General features: G+C 37.4%; 1 protein-coding gene across 1 annotated transcript; it reads right to left on the reverse strand.

The window, feature by feature from the left end:
* Positions 1–2,206: 2,206 nt before the first annotated feature.
* Positions 2,207–2,713, reverse strand: LOC113325858 (SKP1-like protein 4). Its single transcript, XM_026573726.1, has one exon. It carries the CDS (start codon positions 2,711–2,713, stop codon positions 2,207–2,209), a length of 507 nt encoding a protein of 168 aa, XP_026429511.1.
* Between the last annotated feature and the right edge of the window lie 17,200 nt (positions 2,714–19,913).

Raw genomic sequence — 19,913 nt, forward strand, 5'->3', positions numbered from 1 at the left:
GCTCTCATAATCTTCTTGCTGCCGATCTATAGCAAACACTGAGATCCAAGTTATCCAATCTTTTTGAATTCTTGCAGTACAGTAGAAATTCACTACAGTAATCATCTTATACTGTAATAAAGAAAAGGGTTCTTTTTGGTGTCCCTAGAGTTTTTGGTTACTTTTTATATGGACGAAAATGCCCCTCCGTATTTTTATAGTGATAACCTCAGTTCAATAATCTTCCGTGTGCCCAAGAATATAAATCTAGAGAAGTTTTACTAAAAGGTTTGCATAATAACTGCACACCCTATCAGATACGAAAAACAGCATTGGGAAAATATAAAGCAGGTATAGAAAAGAACAGCTAACAGCTTCTTATGTTTTCCAGGCTCTTAGTTACACTCCTATACTATTTGCTGTTCCACAAATTGCAAAATCCCAAACAAATGGACTGTCGAAATAGTTTACAAATAACAGTAACTGACTGTAAAAGTAACTATCATCCAGGTCTTTGTATTAAGTACAGTATCCTTATCTTCTGAACATTCTCTGCAGTTCAGAAATATTTCTGTTCCGGATACACTAAACAATTAGACATGAAACTAGATTTAAGGAACTAATTGGAGAACAATTCAAACAATCAACTACTGTTCAACAGAAACTAGATGAGTACCTTAGATGGGAGGTGTTTATTGGATGTAACTTGTCAAGCAATAGGAACTAAGAATTTAGGCTCTAGTGTCGAACTAATTGGAGAACAATTCAAACAATCAACTACTGTTCAACAGAAACTAGATGAGTACCTTAGATGGGAGGTGTTTATTGGATGTAACTTGTCAAGCAATACGAACTAAGATTTTAGGCTCTAGTGTCGTGCAATAGGAACATGATCTCTAACATAACTCGTACCAGAGCCTAAAATCTAGATAGAGGGACATCAGAATTCTTATTTCCAAAGCATTCATGAAACCACATTACAAGAATGGTGCTTCAATCCATTATAAAAACAGTGATGGAACAAGAAACATGCTTTCGGGATGAGATACAATCATACAATTACTATGTGTGCTACCTCTAACCTGCGGATATGAAGATAGATGAACACACTGAAACCAGTCCCAGACCTTGTTATTCAAACACATTAACTAGTGTCAAGATGGCTGCTGCTACTGATCACGGGACTACACAACATTTCTGATGAATATCTATCTTGTAGAACAGAGAGTTGAACAATTTATTAACAAAAACAAAACAACATGCTGTTTTTTCTTTTGTCATGTATCTTTATATTAGCTACGCTCCTATAAATTAGTAAGTACTCAATCCATGAAGCACTAGAATCTCTAACAAAAAAAAAATGATCAGTAATGACAATTGACAACAATACGACATGGTGATACCAATGACCAAAACGCAACTTTTAACAAGGTTCTAACCAGTTTTTAATGGGCTTCACAAGTTTAAAAGAAATTAGGATGTCATGTGAGAGCAAGCACTATGGTGGCTTAAATTTTCTCTATCACTCTACAATGTAGAGAATTCAAGCACTATCCTAGCTAATTCATAGCAAATTCATTGACTAAAGAAGGATTCTCTAGTTATTCATGAGCAACATACCAAGATTAGACCATCCAGTGAGCCACTGCTGAAACAAATCTACTATCATATTAGCTAGGGTCACATAAATATTTAAGTATCAACTACATTCTAACAACAATCTTTAATCTTCCCCAAGTTATCCACTAACATGGCTCTGTTTTCTCTAATCTGTTAAAAGCTCTTGCTTATAAATTCAAAAGTGAGAAACCATTTCCAAGTAGTACTGACTAAAACCCCAACAATAGCAATCATGAATTCAACATTATGGAATCAAAATCAAAATTCAATGCAATCAAATTGAAACAATAGAAACCCCATAACCTGCAGAATCAACAAAAAATAAACAAACTAGCAACAATATTATAAAAAAAGATCTCAACTCAAAGTTCATAGATCAGCAAAAGTGAGGAAAATTCAGTACCCCCATAACCCCATATTATCAACAAAAGAGAGAACCCAGAACCATAATCCCCATGAGAAATCATTAAGCATAAATCTAAGAAACAAGTACTCCATAAAACCCCTAAAAAAAAGTTATACCTCCATAAACCCTCTTAACAGTCACCAGTTAAAAACCCCCAAAATCCCTGTTACTGTGAAATTGATTTTCAAGAAATTCCAACATCTACTGAAAAGCCCAAGCATTATCAGCCCTAACTTTAGCCTCTTGCTCAGGAGAATAATCATTTTCAATTCGAAGATAAGCCCTTACCTGTTCCGGAGTCATCTCTCTAAGCTTACCAGCAACAACTTGACAAGTACACTCCATCAAATTCCTTATACCCAAGTAATTAGCAGCAAAGATCAAATCAAAAAGTACTTGATCAGACTCCAACCCATCAATAAACTCCTGATCAAACTGCATCAATTTTGCAGCAACCTTATTAAACTCTTCTTCATCAATCTCATCTTTAACTATCTTCCCATCAGGTCCATAGAGATATTCCATAGCAGGACCATGCTTCTTCAAGAACTCAATCACTTTCTCCAGAACATCACTAGTAACATTTGGTAATGGAATACCATCCCCAGCACAATCATCTTCAATCATGTGTTTGATTGTTTCAGATAACATAACAATTGATTCTTCCACTTCGAATTCTTTGTCATCAGCACTCTTCAAAACAATCATCTTCTTCTTCTTGTTCTTATTCCTTTTCTTCTCAGATTTGTTCTTATTCTTCTTCTTTTTCTTCTTCTCAGATGTAGTTGATGATGATGATGATGGAGATTCAGCTTCATTTTCAGATTTTTGAGCAGATCCAGTTACTACTGCTTCTTTTTCTTCAGATTTGGTACTCTCAGTGATCTTCAAATCCTTCATTTCCTCTGATGATTTTGGGGGTGTTGAAGATGAAACAGCAGCCATTGGGAATGAGAAAGTTTGAAGATAAAATAAACAAAACCCTAGAAATGAAGAGCTAGTAGTCTCACACAAAACCCTAGTGATGTGAGTGAAATAGGGGTACTAATAGTATTTTGAAATTATGCTTTTCAGAGTAGAGGTGATGTGATTGTCCTTAGCTACCATTACCGTGTATAGCAAGTTTGCAGAGATACAGTGTCAGCAGCGTTTAAAGATTCGTTTTTATCTTCTCTCCCAGAGCGTCTTGGTTTTCAAAGCGCTTGGGCTTGGGTTTTGAAGGGCCGTTTACATGAGCACACATGAGTTGATATTTTTCGAAAAGTAAAATTATTCAACAACCACACATGAGCGCATGGTATGCCATTTGGTGAAATAGTGTTTTCACACTGTACGGCAGACTGTCTATCGTCCGAGTTTTCTTTAAAAGAAAAACAAGGTGGACGGTTACATACCATTTCGGTAAGTGAAAAACCTATACGAGAAAGAGTTTGCCTAAAGTAGAGTCTGAGAAAGAATGGTCAAGAATCAAGATTAAAAAAAATCTATACTATCATATTTTACTTTGCGCAAGTTTCACCTACTCACCCCATGCTTCTTCCATCCCTAAGTGGATCTCAAAAAATAATAAAAACATTAAGAGATTCAAAACAATGAACTTTGCATGTACACTTATTGTAAAATTTGATTTATGGAAAGGAGAGTAATTCTAGCCATTCTAGAAGAAGTAAAGTTATTAGCAGATCAACTAGTTTCCTTTTTAGGTTTTCAGTATGTAGACAGGAGAACAAACAAGTGGCCAACTTGTTAGCAAAGAAGGGAAGAAGCACAAACGCTACAATTTTTTGGAATGACCAATCTCCTAGTTTTTTAATTCCTTCAATCGCTTTTGACAAAGTCAAAACCTATGAAATTTGTAACTTAAATGACAATTTCTTTGTAAGTGTCCAAGCAGATGTTAATCCTAGAATTTCAGTCATTGGAAGAGCTACTCAACATGAGTTGGTCTCTGAAGAGACAGAATCCGCAGATTAACGGAAGCCAATAATCTAAGTCTTATTTTCAAAAAAAAAAAGAACAAAGGAAAATTCAAAAAAGTTTTAAAAATAAAATCAGTTTTTTCAAAATACTGCAAACTCTAGATACGGTATAACATGGAACCCTTGATAATAATATATGTTGCTCCTATATTATCGCGATAACACTGGAGCTTTAGGTGAATGGAATGAAAGCTTATTTAGCAGAGATTTAACCCACACTATTTAGCTTCAGTACTACATCGAAAATAGTTTTTTGTATCCTAAAAAACCAGCAAATCAAGTTTGGACCCAAGAAAATTGTCATTCCACCTGTGGATATTTTGTCAGATAGATGATCTTCCCACTCTGCATATGAGTATGCTTGTACTCGAAGAGAAATTGACCTTCTAAACTGTAAACCATATGAGAAATGGACCTTCTAACCTTCTCAAAATTCTTTGTCTGTTGACCAATCTGCATCTGAAGGATTCCGCATATGTTGACAAGCTTTATTAACTACAAATGCTATGTCAGGCTGGTGATTGTACATAGCTTACTGAAGAGCACCAAAAATGCTGGTGTGTAGAGACCATAGAGTTGAGCTGGATTTTGCAGCATTCATTTTTGTCTTGATCTGCAAATTGGAGATATATTGCTTTTGAGATAGAAGAATTCATGCAGAGTTCTTAGTTAGTATCTTGAATACCTACGAAGAAATGCAGCTCACCGTTATCTTTTATTGAAAATTCAGTACTTAGGGAATTAATTAATTAGAAGATCAATTTCAGAAGATGAGTTGCATGGGACTAAAATATCATTCACATAAATAAGAATGTAAATAGTTGCAGAACTGGTAACTCTGAAAAAGAGTGAACTATCAGTCTTTGATGAAGTGAACCATTCTTAACCAAAAATTGACTTAATATCTCAAACCATGCCCGAGGCTTGTTATAAGCCATAAAGAGATCTTTGGAACTTGCACACATGATTATGTAGGAGCTTATCAGAGTAGCCTGGAGGTTGAACCATAAACACATCTTGTGACAGATAACTATGCAGGAATGCATTCTTGACATTTAGCTGTCTGATCTTCCAACCCTTGTAAAGAGAAATAGAAAGAATCATGTGCACTGTATAGTAGGTTTTACTACTGAACTGAAACCATCTTGATAGTATGTCTCTTCTACATGGTTGTATCTTTTAGTAGCCAATCTTGCTTTGTACCAATATATGAAGTAATATGCATTTCTCTTAATTTTGAAGATCCATTTGCAGCCTACTACATTTTGGCCTGAGCTTGCAAATACCAACTTTTATATACCATTTTAAAATAATGCATTGGTCTCCTCATCCATAAAATCTATCCATTTAGTATCTTTGCAAGCTTCAGTATAGAAAGAAGACACGGTAATATCTTAACAAACATATTAAGCTTCTGAAGCAAAGACTTTTGGCTTTGAAATTTCCTTCTTACCCCTGGTAGTTATGGGATGTGCATTCGTAGTAGTAGTAGTGATAGCAACAGAAGTATTTGAAGGAATTGAAGTATTGGGTAATGGTGGAATGCACTCAAACCAGATAAAGGCACGGTCACTCCATTGTCAACTGAAGAAGGAGCAAAACTATAAGGTAATGCAGTTTGATCTGAACTAGAAGGAATGGTAGACATTGTGGATAGAGTAGAATTGCTAAATGAGTATGAGGTAAACAGAATGGCATAAGAAAAACCATTTTCAAGAAACTTCACATGTCTAGAGATTATAATCTTGTTGCTCAGAGGACTGAAGCACCTATAACCCTTGTGCATATGATTGTGTTCAAGAAAGATACATTATCTAAGAAGCAATTACAATAATCCTTGTCCACTCTAAGGTCATTCTCTTCTGTTATAAAGTCATTAAAGGATTATTTATTCAAAAATCCTAGAGTTGATAGATTTTATTTCTAAAATATTAATTATACAAGATATCTTTATCTAGTTGATCTTGTGAAGTAGAATCGATTAGGTTGCGAAATGTACAAACCCTGATTTTTTTATTGATTGTTCTTTGTGTTTAATTGCTTATTTTCATGAGATTTTTCTTTGTTTTACCGTATATGTATGATTAATTAGAACAATTTCTCATGATTTTTCTTAAGTTATGTTGTTTGCTTTTGTTGTTCCTAATTGGCTAAAAGAGGAGTAAACTTCTGAGATAAGTTGTAATACATAATCTTCAAGATTACTCTTTGAATGTATTGTAGGGATTCCATAAGGTGGTTCTTAGTCAGCATTTTATTTCTCTCTCTCTCTCTTAACCGGTAGGTTATAAGGTTGTGACTTTAAATTCTACATCCATACATAGATAGAATGAAATAAGATCTTATCTGAATCATATCACAAAGAGTATGCTCTTTACTCTTTGTTCTAACTAGCTAAAAGGAGCAATTTTTTGTTGATGATTATCTTTCTCTTAAGAATAGTGACTCTTGATTCCTCTAAAATCGATATTATTATTTTTAAACTTCTTTGTTCATATCTGGCAAGAAGTGCGAAAAATATTGGATATAAATCTATATATTGTCTAAGGAAAATCTTTCTCTTGCATAGAGAAAGGTCTCTCATGTTGTTCTCTTTGGGAATGACACTTAATGGGGGAGAGTTCATTTTTGAACTTGGGTTTAATTACTATATCTTTGTGTGGAGTGTGGTTGCGGAATTTTTAGGAGACAACGATACCTATAAAAATATCTTCTTGGTGAAGATGTTAAGTTGCGAAATTTAATGGAATCATCTAAATGGAGTTTCCCGTTTTTAGTAATTTTAAGAAACTATATAAACTTTTTAGTCCCACATCGGGGAGTTCCTCTTCTTAATTTGTATTGTTCCATTATATAAACAAATTCTCTACTTTTGTAAAATCTATGGGAAAGGGGTTTCTCTATATCTTAGAAAGACCCTCGAGGAATTTTTTTTATATTTTTTTCTTAAGCGTTTGCGTTTTTCCTTAAGGATTTTTTCGGATTTTTTTCGGAGTTGCCAAAATCAAGTTGAGTGTCTACTACATATGCTAGTAGTAGTAGGGTGTTTTATCTTGGAGATATTCTTCCTGTGAGGGCTATAACATCACTCTTGAGTGTATCCGGGCACTAATGTCTTAAGGACAGCGTGTTGAACACGTGACTCACTCTATTTTTCTAAAGTTTTGCCTTGTTGCTGTTGCGGAGATCTGGGGAGCTCGTCCATTTCGTCAAATCGATCACTTACATTATAAAGGATCTAAGTATCAATAAATTTTACATATTTTATTTTTCCTTGTTTATGATTATTGCACCCAACAACCTTAAGAAATTAGTGTTTGTAATAATCATGGATGTTAATTGTGGAGTGAAAAACAAAAAACGAATTTTTGGTCAGCTGTAGAGTTTCAAAGTTATCTCTTAACCTAGAAGGAATATCGATTAACTCTTTTGACATAATGTAGTAGACATTCTTATATTTACCCACATAAAATTTCAGAATTTTTGGAGTTGTAAAAGTATTTTTTTGATATTTTATAAAATAGAGAAATTTTCCTGAAAATTTCTGACGAGCAAAAATTTGTTGTTGACTAAATTAGTTTTTATGGGGTAACCATGAGTTTTTTGAAATCGTGATTCAAACGAAGTTTGAATATCTAGATGTTATCTTCAAAACTCATATTTTATTTTCCGATCTGGAACTAATTTGTGAGATGTGGTGTATTAGGTGATTGGCCTAGTCAGAGTATCAACGAAGTTTGTGACATGAAACTGGAAAGGGACATGGCTAACAGGCGCATGTGGATGGACACAAGTCTTCCAAAGATGACAAAGGCGAGAATATCAAACACAACTCAAAGCATTGTCTTCATAAGAAAGGTATGTTTCGTAAACCTGAATTTGGCATTACTTTAATTAAGAGTGATTATTATGTTTGTAAAATTCCTGGCCATACGGCAGTAAAGTGTAGACATCATAAAAACCTTAATAAGTAGAAAGTTAATGCTAATTTAGTTGAAACAAACTAGAACGAGTTCAGTGGCATGATGTCGGAAGTTATTTTAATAACCAACATGAGAGACTGGTGGGTGGACTCTGGAGCCACTAAGCATGTTTGTTGAAACAGAGACCTGTTCACCTCTTATCAGAGGATAAGGGATGCCGAGAAACTCTATATGAGTTACTCATCTACGACAGAGGTTGCATAAAAGGGAAAGGTCGGGCATAAGCTCATATCTGTAATGTTCTCACATTGCATGAATTTTTCATGTTTCGAGCATATGCAAGAATCTTGTATCTTGTTGTGTTGTAGATGGTAAAAGATTTAAGATATTAATTGAATCTGAAAACTTGTTGTAACTAAAGGCAGTGATTTTTAGGCAACAATTATAATACTTAGGGTCTACATAAGCTTAACGGAAAAAATGATGAAATAAACATAGTTGATTCTTGTGTTTTCTTTTGTTTGATTATATGTTTTGCATGGTAGACTTGGAACCGTAGACTTATAAGTCAATGCACAAAATGGCTAGCGTAGGCTGCGTACCCAAATTTAGTTTGGATATTGAACACAAAAATTAAATCCTTGCAAAATCAGAAATATGCTATAAAACTGTTCAGAGTAATTCTAAGCCCTTAGAATCAATTCAGTTAGACCTAGTTGACATGAAATCAACCCAAACTAAGGTGGTAAAAGGTGGTTTATAACTTTCATAGATGAGGTATTATCTTGTATACTTGCTTAGGGGTAAGGATGATGCGTTAGAAGCCTTAAGAGTATAAACTTGAAATTGAAAGGGAAGTATATGTTACCACTAAAAGGGTTAGGTCTGAACGTGATGACGAGTATGAAATTCATATAGGAGATCACACCTCTTTATTCACCATAATCTAATGGTATAGTTGAACGTAAGAAAAGAACCATTAAGGAGATGATATATGCCATTTTGATTAAAGGATAACCGCAAACTTGTGGGGGGAGGTCGTCCTCTAATTTCGTTATATCCTGAATAAAGTAACCTTTAAAGGATCAGATAAAAATCCATATGAGTATGGTAAGATAGACAACCATTTGATGCATACGTCAAAGTGTGTGGGTGTTTAGATAAGGTTTCATGAGTACCCTACTGAATATAGTTTTTTGGTTGTGAGTTCTGCTTTTTCTGACTTTGGTGTGAATACTTTTACGGAGTCTAGCGATGTTGAGTTCTTTGGACATGTTTATTTTGAAACCTGTCTCTTCTTAGGGATGTGTTGTTGATCCTATAAATGTCTTTTCGACTATTCATAATTTACCTTCAAAAGAAGATGGAGTAGAGTTGATCCTCGGAGAAGTAAAAGGATTAGAACTGAGACTTCTTATGGACCCGAATTCATAATATGCCTAGCTTAGTATGAGTTCCAGACTCGTAAAGAAGCCATAACATTTACTGAAATCCCATTCTGGTAAGGTGCTTCATTTAGTGAAATGGACTCAGTCCATCAGAACCAGACTTGGGAGCTTGCTAGTTTACCTCCAGGGAGTAAGACCATAAGATGTAAATGATTCTTTAAGAGGAAATGTAAGGTAGATGGAACTTTGGAAAAATATAAGGCTAGGTTAGTAGCTAAAGGTTATAAACTAAAAGAAAGTGTATATTTCCTTGATTCTTATTCACATGTGACGAGAATTACTTCCGTTGAGATGCTAATTACTATTGATGCCATAAACAACTTAAAGATACATCATACGGATGTTAAGACAACCTTTCTAAAACCGTGAATTAGATAAAGAAATTTACATAGACCAACCTGAGAACTTTGTAGTGAAAGGTTGTGATGACAAAGTTTTTAAGTTGAACAAATCTTTGCATGGGTTTCAAATAAGCACGTAAACAGTGACATGTAAAATTTCATCATGTGATAATGAGTAGTTGTTTTAAGTTAATGAATCTGACAAGTATGTTTACAAGTAACTTGTTAAGAATGCCTGTGTGATTGTATGCTTGTATGCTGATGATATGCTTATACTTGATACAAACATAGATGTGATTAATTCCATTAAAAGTATGCGTTGAATGAGAATGTTGACTTGAAATACTTAAGGATGATGATTAGAATATAATCTAAAATTTATAGTCTTAGTCGTTCTCATTATGTTGAATTGTGCTTAAGAGATACAATCAGTCTGATTGTAACCCTGCTTGTACTCCGTACGATTCTTCTTGTAGACTTAAGAAAAATAAGGGTGATGGAATATGTTAACTTGAATACTCAAGAGTTATAGGATGTCTGATGAATTTAATGAAATGTAAGAGTCCAGACATTGCCTATATTATGAGTAAGTTAAGTAGATATACTTGTAGTCCAGATCAAGATCATTGGGATGCACTTAGTAGAGTATTACGGTACCTAAAATACTCGATTACCTTTTGTTTGATTTATGAAAGGTATCTTGTTTTCCTTGAGGGACTTTGTGATGCAAACTGGATAATTGAATCAGAGGAGTCTAAGTCTACGAGTGGATATGTTTTCACTCTAGCAAGAGGTTTTTTTTTTGGAAGATTTCCAGATAGATATATATTTCTCAATTCATTATGGAATCTGAGAGTATTGCATTAGATAAAGCATGAGAGGGAGTCGAGTGCCTAAGATGATTTTTAGAAGACATTCCTCTCTGGCATAGGCCTGTGCCAGCTATATCTATACATTGTGTTAGCCAATCTGTTATAGCTAAAGCTAAGAATAACTAATCTCAATTGACGTTATTTCCATTGATTGGATAAAGTCCAAGGAGAATATCGCAGACCCTTTGACGAAAGGTTTGTACAAAGAGATAGTTAAGATGCATCAAAGGGGATGGGGTTGAAGCTCATAAATTAAACTTGCCATGAAGGATACTCAACCTTGCTGACTGGAGATTCCAAGATCAAGGTTTCGAATGAGACAACTAATTTGTTGTGGGTAAAGGTAAACACTATCATAGAATTTCATTCTGTGTCCCCTCCCTATATGGTGTAGACGTGATAGCGTGACTGCATGTGAAGGATGACTTTTAAATAAGTCTTAATGAGTTCTATAGTTCAATTTAAGATTGAAGTGGGGGTGTAGCAGTAAACACTCTTGATGGAACTCACCTATATGAATGAGGAAGTGGGTTGTTTCCTATGAGAATATGAGCTAATTCTCTAGAGCATTATGAGAAAATGATATGTCCAGGGCCAAAACGGACACAACGACACGAGCTTGGCAGCAACTTTGGAGATATCATGCGTGGTTGTTATCGCGAATTACATCAAACACTAGCAGTTCAAGACACCACGTTCACTGTTTCTAGCAAGTAGTTCCGCTAATATCTCACTAAGCAAAGGTTCAAGACCTCCTAAAATGGTATTTCCTACGTTTTTATGTGATTTTTGGTTTTTATCGAAATTTAATTCATTTTGAGAAAATGAGTTTCATTTGGTTTTGATGGTTTTGGTATTACTGGAACTTATGACCTAAGGGTCACTAAGGGTTCGCTAGTTTATGCATTTTCACTTTGGTGAAAGAAACCTTTAGTCTCACCTTAGAGAAATTAAAGATGAAGTATCTCTATACTATATGATTTGTGCAATCAATAGTATGACCCTGGGGTCAACACACTGTTGTGTGAGGGAGAGGATGTTGGAATGGCTAGTATGACTTTTACATGTACGGTCCTTCTGTTTGTTCAGTTAGTTCGGGCCGTGGGTTCGGAGTGTTGATTTACCAAAATATATCTGTGTTCTTCATGTTTTATTGAGTTTTCATTCATGTGGGGGATTGTTGGAAAAACAACACGTATTTTAACTAAATAAAACAAATATTTGTTTTTTCTTTGTGAATGAAACTTATTTGTCTCTCAGTATGGAGTTTCCAGTTTTTAGTAATTTTAAGAAACTATATAAACTTTTTAGTCCAACATAGGGGATTTCCTCTTCTTAATTTGTATTATTCCATTATATAAACAAATTATCTACTTTTGTAAAATCTATGGGAAAGGGGTTTCTCTATATTTTAGAAAGACCCCCAAGGAAATTTTTTTATATTGTTTTCTTAAGCGTCCGCGTTTTTCCTTAAGGATTTTTTCGGAGTTTCCAAGATCAAGTTGAGCATCTCTACATATGTTAGTAGTAGATGTAGTAGGGTGTTTTATCCTGGAGATATCCGCCCTGTGAGGGCTATAGCATCACTCTTGAGTGTAGCCGGGCGCTAATGTCTTAAGGACAGCGTGTTGAACACGTGACTCACTCTGTTTTTCTAAAGTTTTGCCTTGTTGTTGTTGCGGAGATCTGGGTGTAGATGGTGGATTTTCGACAAAGGCTAAATTCGCAAACTCATAATTATACGAAGCTCTGATTCAGAAATCAGATGAGTATCGAGACACGGGTCTCTCATCGAATTCTCAACGGAGAGTACTTTCTCTCAGAGTACATGTAGATATGTAGTCTCACGACTGGACAACGGCATATCTCATGAATACTGAATACTTTCAGTGATTATTTCTATATAGTATCACGAGATGGACGGCTCCTAGACAACTTGCTCTGCTAGTATAGAGCGATAACGTCTTCAGGAACAAGCAACGAGTTTACCCTGACTATATAAAGGATATGACTTACCGACAAGCTCATATCGGGATAATTAATGCTCCTAGATAGCTTTCTCTGCTAGTATAGAGCCACAAAGTTAATTATTCCTAATTAAGATTAATTCTTTCGTGACATTCACTACTGAATTCCAAGAATAATCTATTATTGCTCTTATTCCATGGTCGAATCCACGACTGGTCCCATGGAATGCAAATAAACAATTTCTCTGATTCTATGATCGAATCCACGACTTGATCTCATAGAATAACAATAACTATATTATCTCATTACTCCGATTTCATGATCGAATCCACAACTGGTCTCATAAATGGTAATAGATAAATCTTAATTACTCCGATTCTATGGTCGAATCTACGATCCCGTGGAATGGTAATGCTCACTTTATTATTCTGAATTCGTAGTCGAATCCTCAGCTGATCCTATGAATTAACAATAAACATCTTATTGCTCAATTTTGTGAATTATTCTCCACCGAATTCCACAATTAGTAATAAATAATCAACAACCGGGCGTCTGAGATACCTCTAAGTAAGTCCCGATTCAAATGGTGAAGGTGTATTCAATGACGATACACTAACAGTCACCGCCCGAACGAGTATTTCAAAAATACTACGAAACGATGAACCTATGCAAAATAGGGAAGAAAATAATAAATAATTAAAAATATTGACCAGGGTGATGGGAGCACGGACACACGACCGACCGACCGTGTCGTGGTCAATCCCACGCCAGTTTTATTTTTTTAATGCATTTTTATTATTTTCCATGATTTGATGAAAATTCTCTCATTTTATCAAATCTCCTTCGTCTCGAGGAAACTCCTCGGTTTCATGGTACTTCCATAAATCCATAAAAAATAATATAAAATTAAGGAAAGGAGTGTAGGGGGTGACCATTGGCCAACCGGCCATGCCTTGGTCCCAACCGGCCCCACACCCCACGGTTCCTTATTATTTTATTATTTTTATTATTATTTCTCTAATTTCATGAAAAAACTCCTTGATTTCATGGTATTTTGCACAAATCATCAAATAATAATAATAAAATAAATTATAAAAACTTGTGGGACCGGGCCTTGGTCGTCCGACCATGCCCTAGCTGGTCCCACACGCCCCTTTGTTTTATTATTTTATTATTAGTTTTCCTTGAATTCCTCAAATTCCTTGATTTCATGGTATTTCTTTCAAATTAGGAAAAATTCCCTCAAATCATCAAAAATACCTAAAAAATATTAAAAAATTATGAAAACCTCGTGGGACCGGTCCATAACCGGCCAGCCATGCCTCCATTGTCCCACACGCCCTTGTTTTATTATTTTAATATTTTTTTGCTTCCCTGAACTCATGAAAACTCCTTCAATTCATGGAAAGTCCCTAAATTCATCAAATTTCTCAAAATTCATGAATTTTTCATAAAATCATCAAAATATTATAAAATTAAGGAAAAGGCACCACGGGACCGTGGTCTCGACCAGCCGACCATTCCTTGACCACGGCGGTCCCACGCCTCCTCATTCCTTGTTTTATAATTATTTTTCATCATCTCATGGTGTTTTCCTCAGTTTCGTCGAAACCCTAATTTTGGCATATTTTCTCGAATGGATGCTCAATTGCACGCCAGAAAATATCAAAATTCTCAGGACTGAGACGCGGACGCCTTGGGGACACGAGCACGCTATCTTGACCGACCAAGATTGGATCTTTGGCTCACGGAAGCCGGTCCCATCAATTTTCACAGTTTTGACCTAATTTGCACAATTGCTCGTATTAGGTCCAAAACTCTCCCAAACGCTTTGGATTTTCATGAAGTGATCGCCAGGAGGTCACGGGACAATCCAGGGCCGGTTTCATGACTCCATGGTCGGTCCCTTGCCTCGTCATAATTAGTTAGGTTTTCTCACCTAAGGCTCAGACGAGCATTTTTGAATAAATGATTAAGCCAGCATTTAATCATTCTTCCACCAACAAATCGTCAACTCTTAAGGAGTTATTCGTATTTGCTCACGTGAGCATTGAACACTACATGGTTGATCCACGGTCCCATGTAGTCGCTCCCTCCTTCATCCCATGGTTGAAATTCTGACGAACCATGAATTGATCATCAATTGATCAAATTAGGGTTTATGAATCCAAGGATCATCATTCCAGATTCTAACCTTAATAATTTTACGAAGGCCTCATGGTCATTAATTTTATTAATTATGCTCGGTTCAACGACCAGTATTCTAATTAATATTTTTGGTACGCTGCCAATAATCCATCAGACGAGCAACACATGCTCAGACGATCAAATATTCAACAATTCATCACATGAGCAACACTTGCTCAGATGATAAATATTTGTTCAAACCAAGGAATATTGGTTCAACAATCAATTTTCAACGATCCACCGAATGAGCAATACTTGCTCACTTCATCGTAAGAACTATACCTCTGTCTCATGACATGTTCAATTCATGAGTTTCAGAATATCATGTTCGACACTCAGCAACTACATGGACTCATCGTCCCATCAAACCACGAAGTCATCAATTGACTAACAAACCACGGGACGTCAATCGTGTCACTTGGGGGGATATCACTTAGGGTTTTGGTCTGGCGGTCTACGGTACGTGTGTTCAAACACACGATGGAATGTGAGAAAGTCGTGCAATCAGTTGAAGGAATTCACGAGGTAGTGGGTGGAAAATCGACCAAGTCTCCACACGTTGAGCAACTGGTTTCAAACACGATCTCCACTTCCCCACTCCTTGATTCCATCAACTGTCACACTTCATGGAATCATGGTGTCTACAATTCCAGCAATATAAATAAGTCTCTAAATCATGATTGAATCATCGACATCATCAGTATCATCAATCTCACGTCAAACTGACAACACAAGATCATCAACTCATCAATTGAGAAACTACTCTCAATTGAGCAATTTCAATCACTCAGAGCTTATCGTATTCAAAATTCACAAACCCACAATCTTTGATTACCATTGATTCCACGCATTTCTCAGCTTCCCTCCTATAGATCAACCCATCCTCTCTTGCGACCGAATTTACTCTGGAACGGTCATTGTCTTGATTTAGGCCGGAGTAGTATAGATTGATCTCTTGAATCTAAAGCACCCCCTATGCAGCGATGCATCTGTGTGAGGTTTAACATTTCGCTCGGTTCGAGGAGTCTCCTCCATACGATCGTCTCCTCAATTCCTTAAAAAACAGCAAATCGTTTTCCCCCATCTACAGATTGGCGACCACAGTGGGAGATTAATCTCTCGGTTGCAATATAACAATTTCACAAGATGGTTGATATCAGGTCAGGTTCAGTTACGAATCCTAACACAAACCGTGCTACCACTAGCAACAACAACAATCAGAATATCCCGGAAACAATTCCGACCTCCAACACTGATGGTGGTGACACTACTCCTCCTCACGCCGAAGGTCATCCATTGTACGGACGACACCCTGAAGAAGTCAGAGGATATCCACCGCCTATCATTGCTGATCTTATCAAAGCGCAGGAGACTCTTGCAAAGAACCAGACTGACATGGCTGCTACACAGAAGGAGCTGTGTAATTATCTCAAAACTCTTACTGACAAGATGTCAGAGAAAACTCAAGAGAAGGGAAAGGAGAAGGATAAATCCTCAGACGACAGTTCTGAAGCAATTCCAATCCATACAGTAGAAGACGACGAAGTCCACAAAACTGCTGCAGATAACTCATCAACGAAGGGATCATCGAATTTCATCACTCGCGAGGATCTGGAGCACCTTTTGGAGAACCGTGGAAAAGACAAAACATCGCATGACCATAGTCATCAACCTCCTTATCCTGCCTCTACGCAGAGGATTCTACTCCCCAGAGGTTACGTTTCTCCAAACATCACCTTATATGATGGAACTGGAAATGCTCGGGAACATGTCTCTCGTTTTCTCGAAGCCCTGGGAGAACATGAACATAATCATGTCGTTCGTCTCAAGGAATTCTCAAAATCTCTGAAAGGCAGAGCATACACTTGGTATAACAACATTACACCAGGGAATATCAACAATTGGGGAGAAATGGCTAACGCATTCTACAGGAAATACTTCTTCGTGTCAGAACAAGTCACCCTCTCCGACCTGGGAAGGATGTTTCAGAGGGTCAGTGAAAATCCCAATGATTATGTGAAAAGATTTAGAGTCCAATCCCTGGATTGTCATGACCCAAACGTCACGGAGCAACAACTGGTGGACTTGTGCATCAATATGATGCTCCCGGTCTACAGGGCCTTGCTGGAAAACCTTCGGTTCCAGACTTTCTCAGAGCTTCACGAAGCCGCGAAGAGGTCCGCAACCACTGCACCCACTCTTTTGGAAAGAGCAAAGTCTACAAAGACTGAGGATTCAAAAGACACTCGAGGAAGCAGGAGTTTGATCAACAAGCAGTACAACCTGCAACCTTCAACAAATGTTGTCGCATAAGGGAGTAAGCGAAAAGCAGAACCACAGCACAAGCAGACTTCCTCCACCCCTTCAAAGGAACACAAAAAGGAGAATTCGAAAATCCCTCCTCAACATACGTAAGATCCAGAAGCACCTGATTTTCCCTGTTCAATGGAAGAAGTTAATGAACTACTCGATGCCTGGATTCAAGATGGTACAATCAAATTACCTTATGTCAAGAAGGAACCAACTGAAGAGGCCATGGAAAATCCTCGGTATTGCCGTTTCCATAGATAAGTCAGCCATCCCACAAGTGATTGCAAAATTTTGAAGCGCATATTCAAGGAAAAGGTCGAATCAGGAGAGCTCAACCTGGGGACTGAGGGAGTGCACAAAAACCCCCTCCCAGTCAGAACTTTTACCATCTCTGAACCTCATGTCAAGGAAGCGATCCAATCTCTGATCTAACATGTCTGCGAGTTGTTGCATCTTTCGAAAGCTCAAAGGAAAGACATGTTTGCTGCACTGAACCACATCGTGTCCAGAAAATGTCTGCTGATCCAAGAAACCACCACCGAACCTTCAGCCACCGACACAGAAATGTATGACTGGGGACTGCTCACCACAATGTACATTAAAGGAAATGAGTTCAAGAGGGCGTTCGTCGATGTTGGTACCGCTGTCAACATCATCCCTTTGAAAACTCTTAGAGATGCTAGTATTATTCGACGGGAAGCCACCCACGCTCCCATAGCAATCAGGGACCACGAAGGAATCTCCAGAAACGCATACGGCTTCATCACTCTCAAAATTACGGAAAGATCGATCTGCACTGAGGCCAAGTTTTTCATAATCCGGGAAGACCCTGGATACGACATGGTCCTTGGGAGAACTTGGATTCATGATGGAAGGACAACGATGCCTTCAACACATCCTGTCATCGACAAGGATTCCAAGTCGGAAGACGAAGCAGAGGACGCACCACCGTTTCAGCATCTGGAAGAAGTAAAAACTCTGATGGGACTACGCAAAAACTTGGAGATAATCCGCACACCTTTGTCAGAAGGTTTCGAGCTCAGAAAAGTCTTATTCCTCCTCATGCTCCAATATTACCAATATTCATATATGCTACTATGGTCAAGGGTCTTCTCCCCATGAACAATTTAGCAGTCATCAAAAGCTACGAGTGGGTAACTTCACCTCAGCAATATTACACTCAATGGTTGGGTTCAGAACTTCTTCAAATCGGTCACTCTATCGAGAGGTTTATTGCTGAAGACTTGAGCATGATCAACACTATGTTGGATACTCTCTTCTGCGCGAGTGTCCATATGGGCCACAATCGTGGAATTCCATCAAACAGGGAATTCCGAACCACCGGAAAATATTCAAGGCACGATCCACCAAGCCTAACAAGTTTCATGAAGGGGACCTTTTTCTCAAAGCAGTTCAGCGCGGTCTTCATTCTACAAGGAACTCCAATTGGGAAGGACCATTCATGGTCGCTGAGTCCGTGGCCGGAGGATACTACAAATTGACCAACACATATGGCAGAACCCTACCAGTAATTCACGAAAATTGGCTCAAGGCGTTTATCTGAAATTATCTGAAATTATTGGACATTTAAGGTATTGGGCGTTTGAAGCACTCATGGCGTTGGGATTTAACATTTAGGATTTTCTTTCATTTGTATTTCAATTCCTCCAAAACATTTGCAATACTTGCAATCAGTATTTGAATTCAGCAATTTATCAAAATTCAGTTCATATTTCGTAAAAGAAAATCTCTATCAAATCTACAAGAAAATCCTTAACCATCAGTCAATCCAAAACCATCTAAATATCAAAACCCAAGTATAAACCTCACATCTCTCAGAAGTTCAGAAGTTCAAGAGATCAGCAAGAAAAGGCTTTCGCTCATCAGCATCCTTCAAGATTTGCAAAGCCGCCCTCTCCTTGTTCAACTCCTCGGTCAGCTTGGCAATCTTGTCCTCCTTCTCCTTCACAGCATCATTGGGAAAGGGTATGTTCTTCTCACATGAATCCTTGATAACGTTTATTTGCTTACGAAGCCATTTCACGTTGAGGCCAAGTCTTTCTGAATTCTCCAAGTTAAACTCCCAATCAAAGAGTATATCTGGAGTCACGGTATTCCTGGGTCTCGTATGCATATCACTCACGACACGCAAGATAACGCCTACTTGCATGGTTAAAGCATAAGCACGCCCAGGGTTCCTGTCAACGATCATGTGGCCAAACTTCTTCCATATCGTCTCGTACAAGCGTGCATATCCAATGGGAACGCTGAATCCACCGACCAGTTCATGATACGGGAGTGAAGTGTTAAAGGGAGGATCGAAAGCAACCCCTGCAGTTGGATATTCATACACTATTATACGGTTCTCAGTCACTGGAGCGGCTTCCACGACCAAAGCAACAGTTCCTTCGGTATTCTCCGCTGCTATCTCGGTTTCTTCTATCACTGAGGCAACAACCATCTGGTTTCCATAACATCAGAGACCTTCTCATGGCCTCGAAGTGCAGGGATGGTTGTCTCTTCATCAATAACTTCGGAAGGTTAGAGTTGTCATCATTGGCTCCAGTATCCTCAACTTCGGTATTTAGCACCTAATACGAAGATTACATGAGGTTAGAGTCACGAAGCCAAAGGAGATTATGAAACACAGTATACCAGAAGGAAATCATCAAGTTCATCATACTACATTCAAGGCACGAGCAAATAACATGAAAGTCATGAAAACACATTTTACGATGAGTCCGTCTGAAGAAACTGAACTCTTCCCTGTACTAGAGACGAACTGGGAGCAATCTACAAGGAATTGAGGATGGGTCATATTCCATTTCTTCGTATGACATGTCAAAATTTCATGACAATCCGATGAACGAGCGAGTAGAT

Source organism: Papaver somniferum, unplaced genomic scaffold (assembly GCF_003573695.1).
Source record: "Papaver somniferum cultivar HN1 unplaced genomic scaffold, ASM357369v1 unplaced-scaffold_0, whole genome shotgun sequence".
Lineage (NCBI taxonomy): Eukaryota > Viridiplantae > Streptophyta > Magnoliopsida > Ranunculales > Papaveraceae > Papaver > Papaver somniferum.